The sequence below is a fragment of the Gymnoscopelus braueri genome, assembly GCF_963280865.1.
Source record: "Gymnoscopelus braueri genome assembly, contig: SUPER_15_unloc_1, whole genome shotgun sequence".
Classification (NCBI taxonomy): Eukaryota; Metazoa; Chordata; class Actinopteri; order Myctophiformes; family Myctophidae; genus Gymnoscopelus; species Gymnoscopelus braueri.
The window spans coordinates 1,015,793-1,040,563 of NW_027660991.1; the positions used below are offsets into that span (position 1 = coordinate 1,015,793).

General features: G+C 40.2%; 1 protein-coding gene across 2 annotated transcripts in view; it reads left to right on the top strand.

Annotated features, from left to right (window-relative positions):
• LOC308102503 (H-2 class II histocompatibility antigen, E-S beta chain-like) overlaps positions 1 to 23,480 on the top strand; it is a 61,938-nt gene extending 38,458 nt beyond the window's left edge. The window contains exons 2-10 of one of the 2 annotated variants that reach the window (XM_080458001.1): positions 12,133 to 12,152; positions 12,398 to 12,481; positions 14,050 to 14,304; positions 15,274 to 15,546; positions 17,254 to 17,470; positions 19,658 to 19,725; positions 20,266 to 20,379; positions 20,888 to 20,944; positions 21,958 to 23,480. In XM_080458001.1, the coding sequence (XP_080314127.1) occupies positions 12,415 to 12,481; positions 14,050 to 14,304; positions 15,274 to 15,546; positions 17,254 to 17,470; positions 19,658 to 19,725; positions 20,266 to 20,379; positions 20,888 to 20,925 (1,032 nt within the window). In that variant the 5' untranslated portion in view covers positions 12,133 to 12,152; positions 12,398 to 12,414 and the 3' untranslated portion in view covers positions 20,926 to 20,944; positions 21,958 to 23,480. The remainder of the gene's footprint in view (positions 1 to 12,132; positions 12,153 to 12,397; positions 12,482 to 14,049; positions 14,305 to 15,273; positions 15,547 to 17,253; positions 17,471 to 19,657; positions 19,726 to 20,265; positions 20,380 to 20,887; positions 20,945 to 21,957) is intronic. The other variant, XM_080458000.1, reaches the window with a different exon arrangement.
• The last annotated feature ends 1,291 nt before the right edge of the window (positions 23,481 to 24,771 follow it).

Here is a 24,771-nt window from a genome sequence, read left to right on the forward strand (position 1 = left end):
GGCTGAAAACGTTGAAGAGCCCTGATCTAGAGAGTCTTATCTTTAGTTTAACAGAGCAGCCTGTTCAGAGGGTTGAACACTGCTGTGAAATGCCCTGATCTCACAAGTGTTTTTGATTAAAAAGATATGAATATAATGGATACAGTATTAGGTATATCATCACATAGCATTGTGCCGGTTATTATGGTCTGTTGTCTCCACTGGAAGTTCTTCATCCTGGTTTCAGAACAGAGGTTCTCAAAGTGGGGTCCAGGGACCCTCCGGGTTCCTTGAGGGGGCTCTTAAATGGACAGACCTTTAAGGTATATTATACTATTTAGCAGTGGTCGAAAAAGTATCATTTATTTTTACTTTTAAGTAAAAGTATCAATACTGCAGTGTATAGAAATACTCTGTTACAAGTTAAAATCCGGAATTCAAAATTGACTTGAGTAAAAGTACCAAAAGTATTGGTATTAAAATGTACTTAGAAAGTACCAAAAGTAAAAGTACTCGTTATGCAGAATGTCTCATTTCAAGTTTTCAAATGTATTGAAATCTTTTGAAAATAGCCGATCTACAAGCTCACAATGTGTCGCATTGTGAGCTTGTAGATCTGCTATTTTCAAATGGCCAAAATAAATGGGGCTGAAGTGGTTAAATCAAAATCTTCAAAGTAACTAGTAACTAAAAGTTTTCAAATAATGGATTGTAGTGGAGTATAAGTAAAAAAAAATACTCCAAAGTAAAGTACCTCAGAATTATACTTAAGTACAGTACTTGAGTACAAGTACTTAGTTACTTTCCACCACTGGTTATATTATAGTATTTAGTGTGCAAAAATAAGTGACCTTACAGGTCAGTAACTCTGAGAGTGTACAAAATTGGGTCCATTTGGTTCTTGTACTCTTAGAGTTATGGGGGTCCTTGAAGTTTAAAACAAAAGGTTTGAGAACCACTGTTTCAGACTAATACCTGGTATTAATGTATGTCCTGAATGTACTGACTATCATCCTGGTTCTATTGGTATTACTGCTTTAGGTCTGGATATTGCACTTTTTCTCATGGTTTAACTGACAGTAAGGTCTTGAGTGTAAATTCAAGAGTGAATTTAGCTTTGGGGGAGAGTTAAATGAATTGGCATTACTGCATACATACATGCACTCAAATACATGCACATATCAAGGTTGTTATAGTTTAACATTTTTCATTTTTTATTTAAATTAGTTTAAATTTGTTTTAATGTGGGTTTAGAGTATTATTATTTCATTTTTTTAAAAGGCTTAGTTTTGAATTTGTTGTAAAATGGGGTATTTGTCAGGGTCAAGATTCAAAACGGTAATAAAGTATTGTCATTAAAAAACAAAACACAAAAATATATTTTCAGTCATAGCTAAGAAAGCCAAATTTCATATCCAAGCAAAATACTACCCTGACGTATGAAATATTGCCTAAAACTATACAGTTAGTTATTGTTTTTTTGTACAGCCTTGTTTTTATTTAATTTTTATTTAACTATAATAACCTACATATATGCACATACATATATGCACATAATACACATGGCCAAATACAGTACATGGAAATTGTTCCATATAGTTTTATTGTGACGTAGACAGCAGCTCATATTCTTTCTTTGTGATTTCCATTGGTTTGTCTGTAATGTACCGTATGTGTTGTTGTACACAGAGACCACATGGCAGTACTGACATCTATCTCTGACATAATCTCTTTATCAGCAATCATACAAAGAATGCACATGTTCCTTTGATCAGCGTCGGTGCTTTTTAACCTCTTAAACCCTCTATACTTGATTGGCAAATCTCTTCGCCGAAAATAGCCGATCTACAAGCTCGCGTTGTGAGCTTGTAGATCGACTATTTTCCTGCGAATGCCAATTTTAGCAGTGATTCTCAACCATCCAACCAATTTAATTTCAAGGACCCCCAGTTTGACATGCATTGATTAGGCTACGGACCCCCATTTAATGGCATTTCTATTTCTATAAACTGGCATCTCTGGGACCCCAATTTATATAGTAAAATCAATGTTAATTTAACTCTGAGAGTGTACAAATGGGTCCATTTGGTTCCATTTGTACACTCTCAGAGTTAAATTAAAATTGGATTCCAACCTGATTTCTAAAGCCGTCTCTCAGTCTGGACACTCTTGACACTGAAGCCTGGTTTATACTGGTTTATACTGGTTTATACTGGTTTATAATTCATCAAGCGATGGTGTAACTCGCTGACCTACGAGCTGAGCTGTTTTTGGGGAACGATGAACCGCTGTACGATAGAGCAGGGGTCTTCAACAAGGGGTCGGGGACCCCTAGGGGGTCCTCAGTTACTCCAGGGGGTATTTTTTCTTTTTTTACATTAACCACTTGAACCCTATATAGCATCTCTATTCTGAGGAACGTTAGCCGAAAATAGCCGATCTACAAGCTGCGTTGTGAGCTTGTAGATCGTCTATTTTCGGCAAAGAGGTTTGGTGTAGAGGGGGAAAGGAGCAAATCAAGTACTATGTCTTGAAGGTTTAAGTGGTTAAATGTCTGAAATTAACAAAAGAAGCATTAATTTACACAACACTGATGATAGTCAATGAATCTATCTATGAAATCTATGAAAAAAGTTGAATCTGCAACACAATTGTATGCAATGTAGTGGGGGGTCCCTGCTTCATCTCTCTCTCTCTCTCTCTCTCTCTCTCTCTCTCTCTCTCTCTCTCTCTCTCTCTCTCTCTCAGCTATAGGGGGTCCCTGCTTCATCTCTCTCTCTCTCTCTCTCTCTCTCTCTCTCTCTCTCTCTCTCAGCTATAGGGGGTCCCTGCTTCATCTCTCTCTCTCTCAGCTATTAGGGGTCCTTGCGCTGAAAAACGTTGAAGACCCCTGGATAGAGTATAAGTTAAGCATTAGCCACGCCTATGTCGTTAAACGTTAACGACAGCAACTGAATACAATAATCCGGTCTGATCACTTTGTAAATAACAGTCAGTCCTAAAGATCAGATTTGAGAAACAAATGGGATTTTGCTGCAGCCTGAACAAAGCTTCAGATTTAGTTAGAAAACAATAAGTTAGTTTTTTTTTCCACTACAGGACCAAACATGGCCACATGGGTCATACAGGACACATTAATATCAACCAAAATATCATCATTCTGTTTCAGTATGCCGCCATCAATGTTTATTTGCCAACTAACCGGGTCATAGTTTGAAATGAACCAGTTCTTGTTTAAAAAATCATGTGCTATTAATACATTGTGTTAATTTGGCCCTGGTTTTGGTTAGCGCCCCCCTGTGGAGGATGGTGTGTTTAACGCCGCTGAACAAGAGAGGAGAGGCAGTAGAACATGTAATGTATTAATCATATAGCATTATTGCTGTCTGCATCGATGGGTCAAATGCATTGTTTGGAAGCCTTTTTTTCTTTTTAAATTAAGTCTTACCTATATGTGAGGATGAAACGTTTGCTGTTTTTATTTTATATTTTATATGAATTGAGGAGAGAAAACAGTGACAATTAAAGATGCATTCTGTTTTAATTTGGATGATAAAGTGTTTACATGTTCTGTAGTAGCACAACGTGCCAAAGTTCCTTCCTGTCTCGTCACCAGGAGGAAGACGGAAATGGGAGGAGACTTGTAGAAGTGGGAGGAGACTTGTAGAAGTCTGTGTGGTACCTCTAATGATTAGAGCAATGGTTCTCAAACTCAAAGTGGGGTCCAGGCCAGGGACTCTAAGGGTTCCTTGATGGGAGGGTCTAAATTGACCCTTACAGGTCTGTAACTCTGACGGTATACAAATGGAACCTGACGGGTCCATTTGGTTCCATTTGTATACTGTCAGAGTTAAAGGTTTCACGAGAGAGAGGGGGCGGGATTAATGGACTATGACATCAAAGTCCAGGGGCCAATCGCAGCACTTTTTTTAGCCTAATTATTCAGAAAACCTCAGACCACAGAAAATCCACTGAATGTTCAAAGTTCAGACTGGCCAATCACAGCGCTCACAGCGCGTTGACTACTGGCCAATCACAGCGTGTCTAACTGACTTTTGCTGCGCGGCTGCCTCTTACGAAAAGACCCGCCCCCACCTGCCTCTGATTGGCCTACCGAACGCCCCCTTCTGTGACACACGCGGAAGCTTGCCTTCTCTAAAATGGCGCCCGAGATACCAACGCCTCAGAGCCGAAGGAGACGTCTACCTTTATATGTCTATGGAGTGCAGTGGGCGTCGCCCCAAATGTTGTGACGTCACGGCTCTCAATGCTGCACATTGGGGAGGGGCGCGGGGAGGGGGCAGGGGAGGGGCGCGGGGAGGGGGCAGTGGCGGGGGCTGACGGACAGATCGGTGAACCAATAAGATCCGGCGGAACTTTTCACCGGAAATTTTGAACCCGCCCCTCTAGACTGCCACACACTTCTACAAGTCTCCTCCATCTGACTGAACATGATGTGAACTGAGCCTGGAGGTTGGAGGTTGGACCAGGGGATGTTGCCTCGACACCCATCTAGTATCAAGTCATCGCTGTCTGGTGGAAACCTTGCATGTCCAAAACCCTGACGAAAATGAAAAAAAACCAACCCGTGTTCCAATGGATTCAATGTAGTTATTTAGTCACAAGCTCTTATTAATACCTTTCGTTGGTTCAATATGTATGAACTCCACAGACAGACTCAACCACGTTCACTTTTAAAATGTTGTAAAAATAGCCGCGCAGTGAGCTTGGCTGTTTTGGCGACTTTTGCACGGCAGAACGAAGGCGATGTATGACGATGCAATGTTTCCGCCCGACAGCGATGATGTATTTGACAGGATGAATAAAAGCCCAATGTCATATGTAGAAAATACTATGTAGCGTGCAAATCAAAAGTTATGAATCCCATTTTAGCTGCTTGGGAGAACGAATCTCTAAACTGATGATTAGTTTGAATTCGGGGAGTGTTATCAGTTATCCACAGATTATGACAACTATGCTAACAAGTGGAATGCCTCAAATCACCTTTTTAACATCGCCATCTTAAAACATCCTGTGTAGGGTACAACTATCCCTCTGTTACTATTAGTATGGAAAGGTGTTTGAGTCATGCTAGGATATTTGAGTCTTGGTGGGATGTTTTAGTCACGCTATGTTTGAGTCTTGGTGGGATGTTTGAGTCATGCTAGAATGTTTGAGTCATGCTAGGATGTTTGAGTCTTGCTAGGATGTTTGAGTCTTGCTAGGATGTTTGAGTCTTGCTAGGATGTTTGAGTCATGCTAGGATGTTTGAGTCTTTGTGGGATGTTTGAGTCTTTGTGGGATGTTTGAGTCATGCTAGGATGTTTGAGTCTTTGTGGGATGTTTGAGTCATGCTAGGATGTTTGAGTCTTGCTAGGATGTTTGAGTCATGGTGAGACATTTGAGACAGATCACATTCGTATTTGACTTCGTTCAGCTTGTGAGCGTAGGCAGTACCCAAGTCCCATCGCCATTTCATGCCAGAAAACTGAATTCATAAGCAAAAGCAAATAATAATATTATTAAAATGAGTTTGTGAATGTTGTGGCATGGGGGATATCACATGTAAAAGTGTACATTGTTTGTATATACCTGTCAGTGTGTGTAGCATCTGCACAGATATACACCGTGTATTTGGCCTCAGTTCATAGTTTTGTTGTTGGATTGTACAGCGCTGCGCTTCTAACTGTTTTATAGAAATGGAAGAAATTCAACTTTGAATGAGGACAAAATGATTAACTTAAATAAATGCATTTATATATGAACTAAATGCTGCAAAGTGCCGTGCTTCAGTGAGTGACTACCTGTACGTACATAGTACATACACAGGCATAAAAGGGCTTGTAAGTCATATGTTATCGTTAAAATAAGTGCTAAATAGTCCTATATTTCCTATATTAATCATTGCAATCCAGTGTTTGTTCTCCAGCTCTTTAGTAAACAGAACATTCATTTTCATGTCAGGATGTCATTGTTATCCAATCAAGAGAGAGAACATACAGGATACAGGATAAACAAGTGAAATAGGAAGTGATGAAACAAAAACTAAAAAAATAGACACATTTGGAACTGGAACACTTTATTATTGAAGCTGATAAATGATCTTTGTGGAGTTTCTCTTCTGATTGGATAAAACTGGTATCCTGACCTGAACATGTTCTGTTTACTAAAGAGATGGAGAGACGAGGAGACCCCTGATACTGAACAAACACTCTATACAATGATTACTATCACAATATAGAGCTGTAACTTAATCACTCTCAACATATTCTTCTTTATATCGTATGTCCAAAACTGTTACTTTTCAGGATTCAAATTCAAAAGCATCAAAAGTAGCAGATCTACAAGCTCAAAACGCGTCGCTTCGCGTCGCGTTTTGAGCTTGTAGATCTGCTAATTTTGATGCTTTTGTGTGACGCTGTAGTATGATCAAGTGGGGCGTTAATTTATGAAAGTTAGAATATGGAGATACGAGGTTTCTGCCCGACAGGAAGGCAAATGCTCTATTAGCCTTAGCAGCCATATAACTCTGAAATACAACTTAAGATGTGCTTCAAAGTTTCCCTAGTGATGTCACTGGAGTAAAAAACTACAACCTACCTTGTTTTTTAGCCGCTTTCCTCAGTGTTTACAAATGAAACTAGAAAAGTGCAGTTCCTGGTGAAACTGTGAGCTTTGCTGCAAGCAACAATGTAGAAAAAAAGTGGAAATCAAGTAACTAGTTATGAACTAAATGTTGATTAAATATGAATTAATTAATAGTAATGATTTACTAAGGAAGAAAACCATGACCCACCTGGGACCACCGGTCCCGTCCAGTGAACCAGTCCAACTTGGGAGACCCCCGCCACCCTAACACACAGCAATGCACCGCATGGAGGTTTTGGAACAAACACCACTAGAGAGCGACTCTCCTCACTACTCCTACGTACCTACCTACTGTATGAGCACTCATCCTGGGCATAGAAGCCACCGGGGGAAAAAGCGGGCAGTTTTAACGTCCATTTGGTGCAAAATCAGGTTTTCCTGCTGCTTTCTGCATCAACACTCTGATACTAGTCAAGTTAGCTGTAAGAGAAAATGTCTCCTCATAATCAGCTCTCATCTTTTGACTGTACGGTACCCTTTAGCCACATACCTAGCATTGTATTTTTCAGACCCATCAATGTTGTTCATCATAGCATAAACCCATCTACCCCCCCACTGCTTTCTTACCCTCAGGTAAGTTGATTATTAGAGTAAATGTGTTATTTTCTTTAATCGATTGCATTTCCTCATCCATCGCATGGACCCTGAGCTTAAAGGGGAATTTTGGACTAAGGTTTTCTTACCTTTTCTATGACGTTATGATATCTTAGGATGAATGGTACAGTAGGAAAAAATCATAACTCCATCCCGGGTCCGCCACAGCTTAAAACGTATGCCTATAGAGCACCGAAGTCCTGACGTCACTCGTTCATCCCCAGGTTTGCGGAAGTAATTTCTCTATGGAGAATAACATTGGGTCATCTTAGAATCGTCTCATATAAGAATTGTGGTCCAAAAATAAACACAGCGTGTCGGCGTTATTGTCAGGGAGGAGGTTCTGTATAGTTTATGATAGTCAGTCACTTATATTTGATACAGTCTGTTTCTGGCGAAAATGTAACTAATTTGGCGGAAGTAACATTAGCGTTTTCTCACCGTCAGTTGATGCTTCATATCCATAAGAGTCAACCCGCCGTGGTCATTTGTTTATTTTTGGAACACAGTTCTTATTTGACGCGATATTAAATACGTCTATGGGATTCAGAACGGGGGTGGAAAACTGCGAACCAGGTAGACAAACAAAGGATGTGTAAATGACGTCAGACTTCGGCGGTCTATAGGTCTTGCGCTAGATCACATATTTTAATAGCTTTTTTAACGTTTTTTTTTTGGTGAGATCTGACGTTTATAGTGACAGAACACTATGTAAAAAAAATAAAAAATAAAATAAAACCTAAGTCTTCTAGGTTTTTTTTTGTTTTTTTTTTACAGTGTTCTGTCACTATGAACGTCAGATCTCACCAAAAAATAAATTAAAAAAAAGCTAATAAAATACGCGATCTAACGCAAGGCCTATTGAAGCACGTTTTAAGCTGTGGTGGACTCAGGATGGAGTTATGAATTTTTTCTACTGTACCATTCATCCTAAGATATAACGTCATAGAAAAGGTAAAAAAAAAACCTTAGTCCAAAATTCCCCTTTAAGGCTCCTGTGAAAGTTACAGGTACATTACATGTCACTCTGTAACAATAATCTATGTTACTTTGGTGTAACTTGGCTTCCTCCTCACTCTAGAAGGGTATCTTTTTGGCTCAGGTTTAGCTTCAACTGCCTGTGGTTGGCTACTCTCTTCAGCCTCATTGACTGGAACCTGGTCACTTTCTGGAGTTACATTCTGCCTAGTGTTGGCCCTGTGCTCCACCTTCAGATCACCATCATCATCATCAGGTGCAATGTTAGTCTGAGTCTGTTGCTCTACACCAGTTTAGAAACAAACTAATGGCTAATCTATGTTTCTGCACTTTCCTGCTGTCAGGAAAATAGACAATAAAAAAAAGAAAATAGATAATATTTATTACTTTTTTATTATTATTATTATTATTATTATTATTATTATTATTATTATTATTATTATTATTCCAGGGTGTTACTGCTCTATACATTATATTAACCACTTTCTACCTGCTGTCCCTATTTTGAGCATAGGGGAAAAAATGTCACAAATAAAAAAATAGTGAAAACACAAAACACACGTGAGCTTGTATATCAGCTATTTGTGGTTAACATGTGTAGTCGGGCAGAAACCTCAATATTTTCACTTTGTGATTTTTTCCCTAAATGAACTCCCTACTTGATCATGCAGCGTCACACAAAAGCATCAAAAGTAGCAGATCTACAAGCACGAAATGTGGCGCGAAGCGCCACGTTTTGACCTTGTAGATCTGCTACTTTTGATATTTTTGAATTTGAATCCTGAAAAGTACCAGTTCTGGACATATGAGGTTTCTACCCGACAGAGACGATGTAGTATACACACCTTTTGTGAGTAATTAACTATAAGGTCCAATTGGACTGTAACATCTTATGCAATTAATCTTATGGAATGATGCTGAATCCACTATATGAGGTGCATGGAAATACCTTTTATTGTACAATTTTAAATCACCACTTATTAGCAACTTAGGCTCTGATGCCATGACAGCGATTCCCTGGTTCGATTCCCAGACCAGCTCGACCATTGCTCTTTGTCACTCCCTTACTTTCTCCCCCACCTTGACTGTCTCTACACTGACCTATCCAAATGAAGCAGAAATGCCCGAAAAGATAAACATTTAAATTTGAATGCATTTTACTATTTGAATATCCGGATCTGCAGACCCAGTCTGGGTTTCTTCAGGAAGTTGACATTTGTATTTAATAAACAGTACTGGGTTTGGTGATGTTCCATATTCTCTGAATCAGCTTTATTTGTGTTTGTGTACGTGCTAAAAGAGCGACTTTGAGAGATGTTTCACCGTACAATGTAAGTCAATGAGGAGCATGTTATGAATGATCAATTTCTAATCAATGGAGCAATTATTTTTGATTTCTTGTCCACCTTTGGAGTTACATCATGGCAAGGTAAATACACAACCCAAACCTCTACCAAAGTGGTCTTGTCCTTTAAGTGATAGAAGCTTCTAGATCATGTGACAACAATCTCTCTCTCTCTCTCTCTCTCTCTCTCTCTCTCTCTCTCTCTCTCTCTCTCTCTCTCTCTCTCTCTCTCTCTCTCTCTCTCTCTCTGAGTGAATCAGGAAGTGAAATTAATGTTCGGGGAGTTTCCAGTGAGAAGCTTCAACACCACACACACACACACACACACACACACACACACACACACACACACACACACACACACACACACACAGACACACAGACACAAAACAGTGTTTGTCTGTCTGTCTGTTTGTTTCAACTTTTAACATCAGATTTAAAGTGTCCTTATTGCCATGAGCAACACCTTGACATTACCAACAAGAGTCAAATAAAACAAACAATAAATAAATACATAATTAGCCTATGTACAGTCTGTGAGGTTGTTGACATCAACATGTCTCTCTAGTAACTGGTGATGAGTAATAAAAGAATAATTCTGATTGGCTGCTGAGTGAATCAGGAAGTGAAATTCAAGTTTGAGTTTCCAGTCAGAAGCTTCAGTAGCGAGTTCAACCGCACGCACACACGCACGCACGCACGCACGCACGCACGCACGCACGCACGCACGCACGCACGCGCACACACACACACACACACACACACACACACACACACACACACACACACACACACACCTCTCATGTGACACTTTGATCACATGACCAGTGTGTTTTTAAAGACATTAGATTCAGCAGTGAGATGTAATGAGGCTTGGATTGATGTTTAATGAACATGAACAGCATTTTACCAGCAACGCTGAACACGCACGCACGCGCACGCACGCACACACACACACACACACACACACACACACACACACACACACACACACACACACACACACACACACACACACACACACACACACACACACACACACACACACACCATCAGTGAGATGTAATGAGGCTTGGATTAGAGGAGCGTCTGTGAGTTCAGTTAACAGAGGTTCCCGGTTTGATTCCTGACTCCTCCTGGCTTCATGTTGAAGTGTCCTTGAGCAAGGCACTGAACCCCTAACTGCTACTGATGAGCAGGTTGGAGGAAAGCCTGGTATTCATTCTAAAACTGAGTACACGATTATACCAAACGATTATACCAAACGATTATACCAAACGATTATACCAAACTAAACAAGTTTTAAACTAGGGGAATCCTTTTGGAGGCGCACGGCGCTGGAGGTTCCGGTCGTGGGTTCCGGCCGCCTGATGACGTAAAGTTATTTCCACTCCAGACCCGACCAGAAACCTGAAAATGGTATTTGATCCCAGTCTACCTTTAACCACTCTGATGCTCCAAGATGTCACCTTTGACCTTTGACCAAGAAGATGTGGTTGAGTTAGGAGGTCAAATGTGACTCCTTTGTGTGAGAATACCTTAGCTTATAAATTAGTAAAAGTAAATGAATAGACTAAATAGACTTTTACTGCACAGCCTTCCAATCCAATGGTCTCTGAGTTGTGTCCATATGAAGTGTTAAACACTGTGTAACACTGCTGTAGAACCATATGTGTGACATTCAGTTTATTTGGTGAGACTATTCTCTTACCAGACCTGAACAGTGTTTGTGTAAAGTTTGGTGTGGATTGGAACCCCCCACCCGTTGCCCTCCAACAGCAACTACATGGGAGACGTTATTTATATTATTCATATTTTAAATAATCTGTAATCACTTCAATCTGAAGTGATGAACTTTAACCTTTAGCCTCCCATCATGTCTCATCTGAAAGCTTTTAATTAATTATAACATTTTACTTTCTTTCTTTCTTGTGTTTCTCTTCAACAGAATCAGAATCATCTTTATTGTCACATCACAGGTTAAAGGTGTGAAGAAGTGGGTGGAATTATTTTTTGTGCAGCTCCATCGTTTTAGTTATTTTCAGAAAGAGAATGACATAAGGTGCATAAGGTACAGTATGTACATGAGGAGACATAAGGTGCATAAGGTACAGTATGTACATGAGGAGACATAAGGTTTATAAGGTACAGTATGTACATGAGGTTAGACATAAGGTACAGTATGTACATGAGGAGACATAAGGTGCATAAGGTACAGTATGTACATGAAGTTAGACATAAGGTGCATAAGGTACTGTATGTACATGAGGAGACATAAGGTGCATAAGGTACAGTATATACAGTACATGAGGAGACATAAGGTGCATAAGGTACAGTATGTATATGAGGTTAGACATAAGGTGCATAAGGTACAGTATGTACATGAAGTTAGACATAAGGTGCATAAGGTACAGTATGTACATGAGGAGACATATAGGTGCATAAGCAGCAGCTATATACCATATATGATTATGTGCAATAATCCAGACTGTCGTCTTTCTGGAAACAGATGATGTAACATCTTATCTTTAATCTGATTGGCTGATTCTTCTGAACTAAAGAACGAGTCCTCCTTCATTCTCTTTCAGACTCCAGAACTTCTCTTTCAGTAAACATCTGTTTATTCTGATCTGTTTATTCTCATCTGTTTATTCTGATCTGTTTATTCTGATCTGTTTATTCTCATCTGTTTATTCTGATCTGTTTATTCTGATCTGTTTATTCTCATCTGTTTATTCTGATCTGTTTATTCTCATCTGTTTATTCTGATCTGTTTATTCTCATCTGTTTATTCTCATCTGTTTATTCTCATCTGTTTATTCTGATCTGTTTATTCTCATCTATTGAATTCAGTTCAGTTTTGATCAGTGATGATGAAGATTACAGCCACCCTCCTCATCCTCTCCTCTGTACTTCATGTCAAAGCGATCCCAGGAAGTAAGTACATTATATTTATGTTATTATATAATATATACATTTATATCTACTGTTATTATATAAAACCAAATATGAACAATGCACAATACAAACAAATGAAATGCGCACGCACGCATGCACTCACACACACACACACACACACACACACACACACATCCTCCTTTTACTGCCTGTCAGGCCCGCTGAAAGGCGGGGCTAAAGGGGCCTCAGGCGGGGGGGGGGGGGGGGGGGCGCCGGCAGAGACATCGCAAACTTCTTCACATATAATTCATGTAATTTATATTTGTGTGGTGGTGGACTGGTGGAAATGCGCGCTGCGTGCGTCGCGACGTGACTGTGTGTGTGTGTGCGCTGCTGCGCATCTGATCAGAGAGAGAGAGAGAGAGAGAGAGAGAGAGAGAGAGAGAGAGAGAGAGAGAGAGAGAGAGAGAGAGAGAGAGAGAGAAGGGGGGGGGGGTTGCCAGGTAAAATCTATGAAAAAAGCAAAAATTTGCGCTTACAGTATTGATTGATTGATTGAAGTCACGGGGAGAAAAGTAAACAAAACATTGTGTGGATTTATGATGAGACAGAAAATAGCAAGTTTTCAACTAGAAATGATGAATTTAGGAGATGTTTGGACGTTGGAGGGACAGCTATTGTGAGTGCAGAATGTTTAATGTGCAGAAGTGGCTGCCGTGCCTATGAGTAAAAGTGCAAAAGTATAAAATGGACTGTAATCTCGTATCAAAAGTAAAAGTACTCATTATGCAGAATGTCCCATTTCAAGTTTTCAAATGTATAAAAACCTTTTGAAAATAGCAGATCTACAAGCTCTGTGAGCTTGTAGATCTCTGTGAGCTGTAGATCTCTGTGAGCTGTAGATCTCAGCCCTATATATTTCGGCCATTAGAAAATAGCCCTGTAAAAGTACTCACAACGACTGGAGTACTTTTACTTTTGGTACTCAAAGTAAATTTTTATACCAATACTTTTGTACCTTTACTGAAATACATTTTTAATTGACTTTTACTTGTAAGGGAGTATTTCTACATTGCATTATTCATACTTTTACTTAAGTAAAACATGTGAATACTTTTTCCACCACTGGTTATGAACAGAACTGACTATATATTGGCTTGAGGCTAAAGTGGCCAACGTGAAATCGCGCAAAGACACCCGACTTAATGTTTTGAGGTCAAAAATAATAATAAATTAATTCAAAAACCGAGAAAAACCCGAAAATAATAATAAGAAATTAATTAATAAATAACTGAATTAAAACCGGGGAAAAAATCGCGCGAGCACACGCCCCATGCACGCACGCGCAAGCATGGGGGGGGCCACTTTCGAAAAACTTGTCCCCCCACCCAATCTTGTCATCGGCCCACACACACACACACACTCCTTTTACTACCTGTATATACAATATTGAATCAGTGTGAATAAAACGTTTGACAGGAAGCTACTTTAATATCCAACCTTTCACTTCATATAAGAACCAAACATGATTGTTTAACATGATGATTATGTGTTATTGTCACTGTGAAGAAGTTTGTTGTTTAACGTCATCTTTGTTTTATTTCCAGTGTTCCATGAGGACATTCTAGTCTTTAGCTGTTCAGACACAGTTAAAGACTCATATAAAGAGAGCATGAAGGGACTGGATGGTGAAGTGTTGGTGTACGCAGACTACAACAAAGGGAAGGCGGTGGAGCCTCAGCCTCCGTTTGTAGATCATATGACCTTCACAGGAGCTTATGATGCAGCTTTGGGTCAGCAGGCGTTCTGCAAAGACCAGCTGGACACCGTTCGCACTGCCTTGAAGAAACCACCAGTGAAAGGTACATGAATACTATTAACACAATAGTTATTAACTAAACCGGTTGAACACACACACACACACACACACACACACACACACACACACACACACACACACACACACACACACACACACACACACACACACACACACACACACCTTTACTTATTTATTGGGATTTTCAATATAAAGACATGAATTATGTCAAAATCCAAGATAATACGATTATACAACAGTTAAGGTCCTTACACACCGGGGGCGATTTTTTCATGCGAATAATAGTTTTTTTTACACCTTATAAAGTCAATGCAAGCTTCCATGGAGTGAAAAAGCGAAAAAGCGAAGCGAAAAAGTGTCTTTTAATCTGCGTATATTCGCATAATCGCCGGTGTGTAACGACCTTTACCATCAAAATAAAACATATCAGAATGTATTCATATTGTGAGGCATTTCGCTCTCAAAATAACAACCTTTTTGCAAGTGTTTTTTCTGTTATCCTGGAAATACATGATGGGGTCTGACTGACAGACAGACAGACAGACAGACAGACAGACAGACGGATGGTAGAGTGTGTTGTTAATGTTGTTTTATGGTCGGTTAATTAATTAATTAATACAAAACATTTGTGCATGAGTCGTGCACGCATGTGGTCCGCAACACAGGTGCAGGGGGGGGGTACAGTTTATGCCCGGTTAACATTAGATTCCAGCAGCTGGACAGACAGACAGACAGACAGACAGACAGACAGACAGACAGACAGACAGACAGACAGACAGAGTCCTTGTTAACTCAGCCGCACTAGACAACTGGACACATAGAGAAACAAAACCTAAAACATTTTAATGCCAGATTTCACATCCTGAACCTATTGTAGACTTTATGTAGAGACATATTTGGCTGATGGGGGGCAGTTAGCCTAGTGTTGATATTATACAGATGAATAAAACTGAACATTAATGACATTTTTCATTGTCGACTATACTTCCAGATGGATATGTGTACTATGTGGCTTCCCGCTGTGTGTTTAACTCCAGTGAGCTGAAGGACATACAGTACATATACTCAAAGAATTTCGATGGTGATGAGTACCTCAGGTGGGACAGTAGAGTAGATCAGGTTGTTGGATACACTGAGTATGGTGTGAAGCAGGCAGAGCGCAGCAATAAAGATCCTGGAGTACTGGATGCGATGAGATCAAACCGAGTGGCATTCTGCAAACACAACATTGAGCTCTACTACTCCTCTGTTCTGAACAAGAGAGGTGAGCTGATCTCAGGGCAGCACTCAACACTCATCACCTCATAAACTATAACATGAAATCACATGATTCTATTCAGAGATGATTAATGGTGTTAATATTGATCATATCATAATTTTTATTACATATTTCTTTATCTGCTGAGAAACATTTCAGATCCTCTTGATTTATACTGTAACCTAACAGGCTGTCACACAGTGGAAATAGCAGATCTACAAGCTCACAACATGTGGTGTCACCATCGTACAGTAGTATAAATGAAACATAGATCTAGGCTATGAGCGTTTTCACCTACATATAATGACCTGCCTAAAACAAAGACACCAGGATTAATGTTTTTAAATTATCGTTAAAAAGAACCATGCAGGCTAAAACACACCTCTATACACTTCATTTCACCTCCTGATTTTATATTTTAATTATTGTCTTAACTAGTTTGTTTTGTATGTTTTTAATCACAATATTTTACAGGATTATGTGTATTGTTTTGTTTGTTTATTAAGCAATATCATTTTCATACAATGATATTGCTTGGTTTATTGTTGTTTATGTAAAGCACTGTGTAACTGTGAATTATTTAAAATGTTTAAATTATATTATATAAATGCATTCTACGTTGTAGAAAACTGTAGACATTGCAGAATCTACAGTACTCAGTACAGTGCCATCTGGTGGCCAAACACTGACATTTACAGTTACAATTTACAATGTAGGCATTTATCAGACGCTCTTAATCCAGAGTGATTTACAGTAAGCAAGGAAAACATGAGGTAATACATCAAATGCATAGAAATAGTAATCTAGGATCATATGTAAACCAATAACCTATCATCAGTCTAAACAGTATAATATCAAACAAATAAATAATATGTACATTGAAACTATCCAAATGATAGGATGCCAGGTTGAACCTGGCATCTGTCTACATAGTATGCTATCTAAATTATCTAAATTACATTTTAACCTTTGAATGAGACCGCAAGGTCGTCAAGGCTAGGTCAAGAAGGGAAAAGAGTCTAGGACGTGTGGAGCGTTGTCCAGGGTGTTTTAGAGAAGGGAGAAGAGTCTAGGATGTGTGGAGCGTTGTCCAGGGTGTTTTAGAGAAGGGAGAAGAGTCTAGGACATGAGGAGCGTTGTCCAGGGTGTTTTAGAGAAGGGAGAAGAGTCTAGGACATGAGGAGCGTTGTCCAGGGTGTTTTAGAGAAGGGAGAAGAGTCTAGGACGTGTGGAGCGTTGTCCAGGGTGTTTTAGAGAAGGGAGAAGAGTCTAGGACATGAGGAGCGTTGTCCAGGGTGTTTTAGAGAAGGGAGAAGAGTCTAGGACATGAGGAGCGTTGTCCAGGGTGTTTTAGAGAAGGGAGAAGAGTCTAGGACATGAGGAGCGTTGTCCACGGTGTTTTAGGGAAAGGAGAAGAGTCTAGGACGTGTGGAGGGTGAGAGGTTGTATAGGGTTGGATCAGGTATATGGAGGTGTTATACCTTTGGTTGCTTTGTAGGCCAACATCAGTGTTTTGTACTCTGTGAGGGCAGCAACTGGAGGGTCAATGGAGGGAGAGGAGCCGGGAAATGTGAACATTTTGGCTGGTTGAAGAACAAGTGTGTTGCAGCTTTCTGGATCATTTGGATGATATACAATTATTAATGATAATAACATGTTCCTACTTCCTATGACGGTTATATTATAATAATAATAATAATCTTATTTATCCAGTGGAGCCCAAAGTGAGTCTGAAGTCAGAGACTCCCCCTCGTCGTGGTGAACACACTCACATGCTGAGGTGCAGCAGCTACGACTTCTATCCTAAAGTGATCCTGGTGACCTGGTGGATAGGTCAAGAACCTTTGACCTCTGGTCTCTCCTCTACTGATGAGCTGTCTGATGGAGACTGGTACTACCAGTACCACTCCTACCTGGAGTACACACCCAGGTACACACCTAACAGACACCTATACCTAGAAATACACACCTACTAGACACCTATACATATATTCTTTCAAAACAAAACAAGTGTTACTCACTTGCTGAAAATTGCCCATTAATTGGTATGCTAATATTAAGTCACACACACACACACACACACACACACACACACACACACACACACACACACACACACACACACACACACACACACACACACGATTGCTCCCGAGTTTTTGATTGCTCCTGTGTTTATCACCAGTCTACTCCAGACACAACTACGCAGCAAGCTCGTCGTCGTGCAAGCATGACGAACGCACACAGAGACCCGCGAGCGAGTGTGCTATACATGAATACACACACAGGAATACGCTATAACGTGCATATCTCGTTGCTAAGTTTCTTCTGCCTCTTGCCTTCCTATTTTTTCTGCAATGGGGAGGGAATAGTGGAATACACAATAAACACTAGAGCGGAGGAGAGCCCAGCGGGGCATTCACGCTCCTACATAAAAATAGTCAAACCTTTTTTTTCTCTCCAAAAAACTAAATAATAACAAAGATCAACGGATCAATGTGTCGAAGCGCGGCGCGTTTCAGCTTGTAGATCGGCTACTTTCACAATCTGTCCTAATGTTATTAACAGCTGCTCACTCACTGCCAGACCGGGCGGGGAGGAGGGGCCGCTTCAGCTCTGAGCAGATCCACATGGACACACATTCAACTTGAGGACGCACGCACGTCATGATTATTTTAGGTGGAGAAAATATCAGTATAAGCTTATCTTATTGTCTCCGCCAGGCCGAAAGGCGTGGCGAGAGAGTATGTTTTCGCCCCTGTCCGTCCGTCCGTCTGTGTGTCCGTCCGTCCGTCCGTCCGTCCTGTCTGTGTGTTACCACCAAATCTCCGGCACCGTTGGCCCGGTCGTTGCGAAACTGTGCACACACACTCCCTGGATGCCAATTCAGAACCTCTGCCTCAAATTTTTCACATGGGCCTGTTATAGCGCCACCAGGAGGCCGATTTGTGCAAAACCCATTTTTTCCCATTACTCCTACAGTTCTTAACCAAACCTCATGCAAATCGGTACACAGTATCTCTATAGTCATGTGATCAACCCTGATCAGTCCGCTTTCCCATATTCCATCCTCATTGGCTAAGGTTACCATCCAAAGTTTGCAGGATTGGTCCGTTTTCAACAAACTGCCTCAAATCATGAACGCAGCTTGCCATTTCCATAAAATTGCACACGCACATTCCCACTAGGCCGAGGAAGAAATGGCACTTAAAACTTTTCACATCAGCCTCATGGTGGCGCTATAACAGGCCGATTTGCATTTTTAACTATAACTGCACCGATCTGCGTGAAACTTTGCACGCCTACTCTCTAGAGGCCAAGGAAAAACATCTGCACTGCAATTTTCACATCTGCTTTTTACAGCGCCACCAGGAGGCCGACTTATGTCAAATACATTTTTGGATATTAATCCTTCAGATTTTATCCAAACATCACGCAAATCGGTACACAGTATCTCTATAGTCATGTGATCAAGACGCATCTGTCCGATATTTCATATTCCATCCTGATTGGCTAAGGTTGAATTCCAAAGTTTGCAGGATTGGTCCGTTTTGAACAAAATGTCTGAAATCATGAACGTGGCGTGCGATTTCCGTGAAAATTTGCACGCATATTCCCACTAGGCCGAGGAAGAAATGCCACCCTTTTCACATTGGCCTATTATAGCGCCACCAGGAGGCCACAATAACTAACCTGACCTGGCGGAGACCTGTGCTCCGAGGAGCACTTTTTCTAGTTGCCTATAACGTCTAGTGATATGGTGCCTAATTGTAGTTGTGTTTTTAATCTTACATTTAAATATAATAGTTCATCGTTATGAATGATGTTCATCGTTATTATGATTAGCGGCATGGCTCATTTTGGGTGCCCCCTCGGCACCGTGATGCCCCCTCTGCACCGTGATGCCCCCTCTGCACCGTGGTGCCCCCCCCCCCCCTGCACCGTGGTGCCCCCTCTGCACCGTGGTGCCCCCTCTGCACCGTGGTGCCCCCCCCCCCCTGCACCGTGGTGCAGAGGGGGCACCACGGTGCGTAGGTAATGATCATGTGTGTGTGTGTGTGTGTGTGTGTGTGTGTGTGTGTGTGTGTGTGTGTGTGTGTGTGTGTGTGTGTTACAGATCAGGAGAGAAGATCACATGCATGGTGGAACATCCCAGCCTGACCGCGCCTATCAAGATGGACTGGGGTCAGTTACTGTAATCTACTCTATTCTACTGTAATCTACTGTAATCTACTGTATTCCACTGCATTCTACTATATTCTACTGTAATCTACTGTATTCTACTGTATTCTACTGTAATCTACTCTACTGTAATGTGGTACACTGCACTCTGTTTTAAGGGTTCAAGGATTCTTCTCTTTTTGTACCTGAAGGTACATTTGTTTTGCAGAAAGGAAACACAGCAATCCAATTAAAAACAAGACACAATAATAATACAGACACCAGAAATAAGAATCAATACAAATACATTAAAACATCCTAAAAAAGTAACCATTCTAATAAGAAGGTCATGACAGGAGCCTCACCTACTTAGAGCTTAAGTGTCTTGTCTAGATTAGGTACATCATCTTTGTTTACTAATGGCTGCAGGTATAAAGACATTTATAGAATGTATAGAATTTATAATATGATATAATATAATATAATATAATATAATATAATATAATATAATATAATATAATATAATATAATATAATATCATTCATATAATATTTGTATTGTCAGATGACTCCATGCCAGAGTCAGTGAAGAACAAGGTGGCCATGGGAGCATCAGGTCTGGTTCTGGGTCTGGTCTTGTTCCTGTCTGGATTCATCTACTACCAGTGGAAGAAACAAGGTGATTAGCATGTTTAATTAACATGTTTCATTAATTAATCTACTACCAGTGGAAGAAACAAGGTGATTAGCATGTTTAATTAACATGTTTCATTAATTAATCTACTACCAGTGGAAGAAATGAGGTCAGATCAACAGAGGATCACATGACATGTGGAACCCTCACATAAATGCAAACAAACAAACAAACAAACAAACAAACATGTAAAGCCACAACCTAAACTGGTTTATATTGGTTTAGAACCTTAACCAGTTTAGACCAGTTTAGACAACCTAGTTAGAGGTCAAAGTGTGTTCTATGTTGTCACATTTAGTCTTAAATAAGAGTCAAATGTTCAAATTAGTTCTGATGCAACATGTGACCCTGATGACTGAACCTTAATGTTGTTGTGTTGTTGTGTTATTGTGTTGTGTGTACATTTATGCATTTTATGGAGAAATACACACAATACAGTACATAGGATTTATTTGTGTGTCTGTTTTAACTGTCTCTCTTCTTCTTCTATCAGGTCGTATTCTGGTGCCGACAGCCAATGACGATCTTTAGACTCCTCCCACACACACAGGTTCACTTCCTCTTTCTTTTTTACTAAACCTTTTTACATACATTCATACATTTTTAATGTATAAAAGTGTATAAAACTAGAAAACATACACAAAACAACATGCTTGTGTAAGAAGTGAACCAACTAGCCTGGTAAACCATCCCGGCCGTGTGAATTCACATTATCATGTGTCTTCTGCTTAATTTCTCATAATAATGAATCTAATAATCAAATGTAATAATCAAATGATTGGTTGTATCAGACAACACTGATGACAATGTGGTCAGATGGGGGGGGGGGGGGGGGTGCTCTTGGTGAACTGTGTAGTTTGGACCATTCATCATCAATCAAATATAAACATGTTTTACATGATGCAGGAGTTTAGATCCCATAGCCTGAGAGGTTAGATCCCATAGCCTGAGAGGACGTTCAGGTGACTCAGTTAGGAAGTGAAGAGACGACACAATGCAGCCAAACTCTGAACCAATCATTTTGAACACAACATTTCAGTGAACTGAACACAATGATTCAGTTCATTGAACACAACATTTCAGTGAACTGAACCCAATGATTCAGTTCATTGAAAACACTGATCATTCCATCACTAGCAGGATCAAAGACAGAACCTTGTGGTCCAAAGGAGAGTGTTCTACCAACTGAGCTGCCCTTCCTACTAAGATACACTATTGACAAAGTATTGGTCAAATGTTGTTCGAATGGACTGAGTTGTTTTTTCTTTGATGGTTACTGTAGTTGCAGGGAAGGTGCTGGGAGGTTAGGTTTTTAAGTAGTTTAGGCCTACTAATAGTTAATAGATTACTTGTTCATGATTTATTAACTATTAATAGCATAGTTTTATAAATAATCGTTATAGCATTAACCATTGACACACATTTAACAAGTTATAAATAACACATGAACTAATCATTTGGGATTGATTAATTTAATTTTATAAGGGAAGGTTATTCTAAAGTGTTAACATGTTCACACAGTTAATACATTCTGATTCTTCTTGGTTTATTGTCTTTTCACAGAACAACTGGGTGTGTTTTCAGAGAAGCAGAGAGTCATCGCTGCCCCTGGTGGAGAGAGGAGTAAATACATGTGTGTCCATTCAGCTTTTAAATACTAATAACAGCAGCAAAATGATGACATCATCAACCTTTTTCACAAATGTGTCCTTTACACAATTAAAAATGCTAATTAGCTAGCCAAGGCTAACGAGAATTAGTGTGCAGACTCTGTCTTTTCCCGGTGTTTCGCCCAGTTCGGCGGCACGGAACGTCGGAACGGCACGTACTGGCGCCATTATCATTTGGCGAAGTGCGCCATTTAATATCATGCAGGATTTACACACTGCTTTAGCTCCGTGTTCATTGCCAGATTTACAATTGTGTTTTCTGTAGGTTTTAAACGAGGATAGCCGGGGTTGGCTTGTTTTGTGTGTAAATCGCTGCATGTTGAACTGCGTTTCCAAACTGTAATGGCGTCGATGTCTCCTGTACTTGGAATTCACTAAAACGTGTTATAAACATCATTGATGAATGAATGGCTTTTGCTTTTTGATATTATGATAAGTTTAATTTGATCATATCTATAGAAAATGTAATAGTGTCTCTTACCAGGCGATTAAAGCAGATAACCTCGGGCCATTGTGTTGTGTTGGATCCTCTGTCCTGTCAGGACAACATTCCAATCGGACTCTTGAATTAATTTGCTAATGTTGCGTTCCTTGTCGAGTGGCAACAAGGTTCTGTGCCTGTGATCTGGCAAGCCATGACGCCTGCTTTTTAAATTGGTATACTTTTACAGCATATGAGTTTGAAAACCCCACAACCCTCGGTCTATACCAGCTGGGGGAAATCTGTGTTTTCCCCCTAGCCGACTCCGCCCCCCTAGGTACGACCCACTGATGACACTACGCCGTGTGGATGTATTCCCCCTGTGGTGTGTGTGTGTGTGTGTAGAGCTGAGGATGGATCATGATTGGTGAACCAATCCGACTGCTGTCCAATCATGGTCTGGTTGGCCTTTTAAAAGCAGGATGTTGTCATTCAACAACAGATTTGTTTGCAGATTTTGCACAGGCGGGCAGAGTGTGATCCAGCGTCACCCATGGTAAATGTAATAGTTCATTTATAGTTATTGCTACTTTTAAATGGGGCTAACAATGGAGTGTGTAGCTTGTGGGGCAGAATTCTGCCATTAAGGTGCGCTCCACTCTGCTCGCCCTGTGGTAAGGATGTTTTTATTATGTGCGCGTAATGTCAGGTTGTTTTGAAATGTGTGTCAATGTATTAAGCTATTTAATGCAGTCAGATTGTTTTGTGTACATGGTATGTAGTTGTATGTTTTAAACCCACTGTATTTATATAATGATGGTCCATTTGAACTCTTATTTGATAACTTCTGTGAGCATAGTGAACTAATATGTGTGTGTGCTCTTTTGCAGTGAAACGACTAACCTATGAGTTAATTACTCCCTGTTTGTGTGCTGTGGCTTATCTGCTCTGGACAATGCTTGGGGAGATGTGTTCTATTGACCAGTAGTATTGCAGTGGCATAATCTTTTTTAATAATTTAATGTGAATAAAATGTAAAACTTTTGCAACGTCATGGTGTCATTGCTGAGCCTCCTACCCAGTTTTCAAAGCTCTGTTAAACGAACCTCCTTTTAATGTTGAGCCTTAATTGGCTTGTTGGTTTAAATCCAACTGGCGTAGTCAGTAGTATTTATGATTTTAGTAACCCCTATTTTGGCCAGGGTGGTTACATATGGATTTAGTTACCTCAAGCTTTCTGGAAATCGTGTGTGTGTGTGTGTGTGTGTGTGTGTGTGTGTGTGTGTGTGTGTGTGTGTGTGTGTGTGTGTGTGTGTGTGTGTGTGTGTGTGTGTGTGTGTGTGTGTGTGTGTGTGTGTGTGTGTGTGTGTGTGTGTGTGTGTGTGTGTGTGCGCTGGCATGGGAGGGTCTAATGGTCAGTGGTGTAAAGTAACTAAGTACATGTACTTACTTACGTACAGTACAATTTTGAGGTATTTGTACTTTACTTGAATATTTCCAATCTCCAATACTTTTACTTCTACTTCACTACATCTCAGAGGCAAATATTATACTTTTACTCCACTACAATTATTTGGAAACTTTAGTTACTTTGTTTTCGTCCATTTGAAAATAGCTAATCTACAATCTACAATCTACAAGCTCACAATGCGCCGCGATGCGACGCATTGTGAGCTTGTAGATCTGCCATTTTCAATTTTTTTTTTTTACATTTACACCTGAAATGGGACATTCTGCATAATGAGTACTTTCTACTTTTGGCACTTTAAGTACATTTTGATACTTTTGATACTTTTACTCAAGTACATTTTCAATTCCGGACTTTCACTTGTAACAGAGTATTTCAACATTGCAGTATTGATACTTTTACTTGAGCAAAAAAATGTAGTACTTTTTCCACCACTGGTAACCCGTCCATGGTATTGAGGATTGTGAAGAAATTGATTGAGTGATTCTTTAATGGTCTGCTTCTTGTTAATGGTGTCCTGTCTCCTGTCCTTGCTTGTGCCCTGTCTCAGGGGGACTCCGGTGGTCCCCTGGTGTGTGAGAAGGACAACATGTGGACCCTGGTCGGCATCGTGTCCTGGGGCAGAAGCCGCTGCTCCACCTCCGTGCCCGGCGTCTACTCCCGCGTGGCCCAGTTCAGCAGCTGGGTGGACCAGGTCATGGCTGCCAACTAAAAGAAAGATTAAAAAAAAAGACTATAACCAGGGGTCATCAACATGTCCGTACACAGACTAATGTGTCCGTGGCAAAGACTTGGTCTTGTCCGTGGCAAATTTTTTG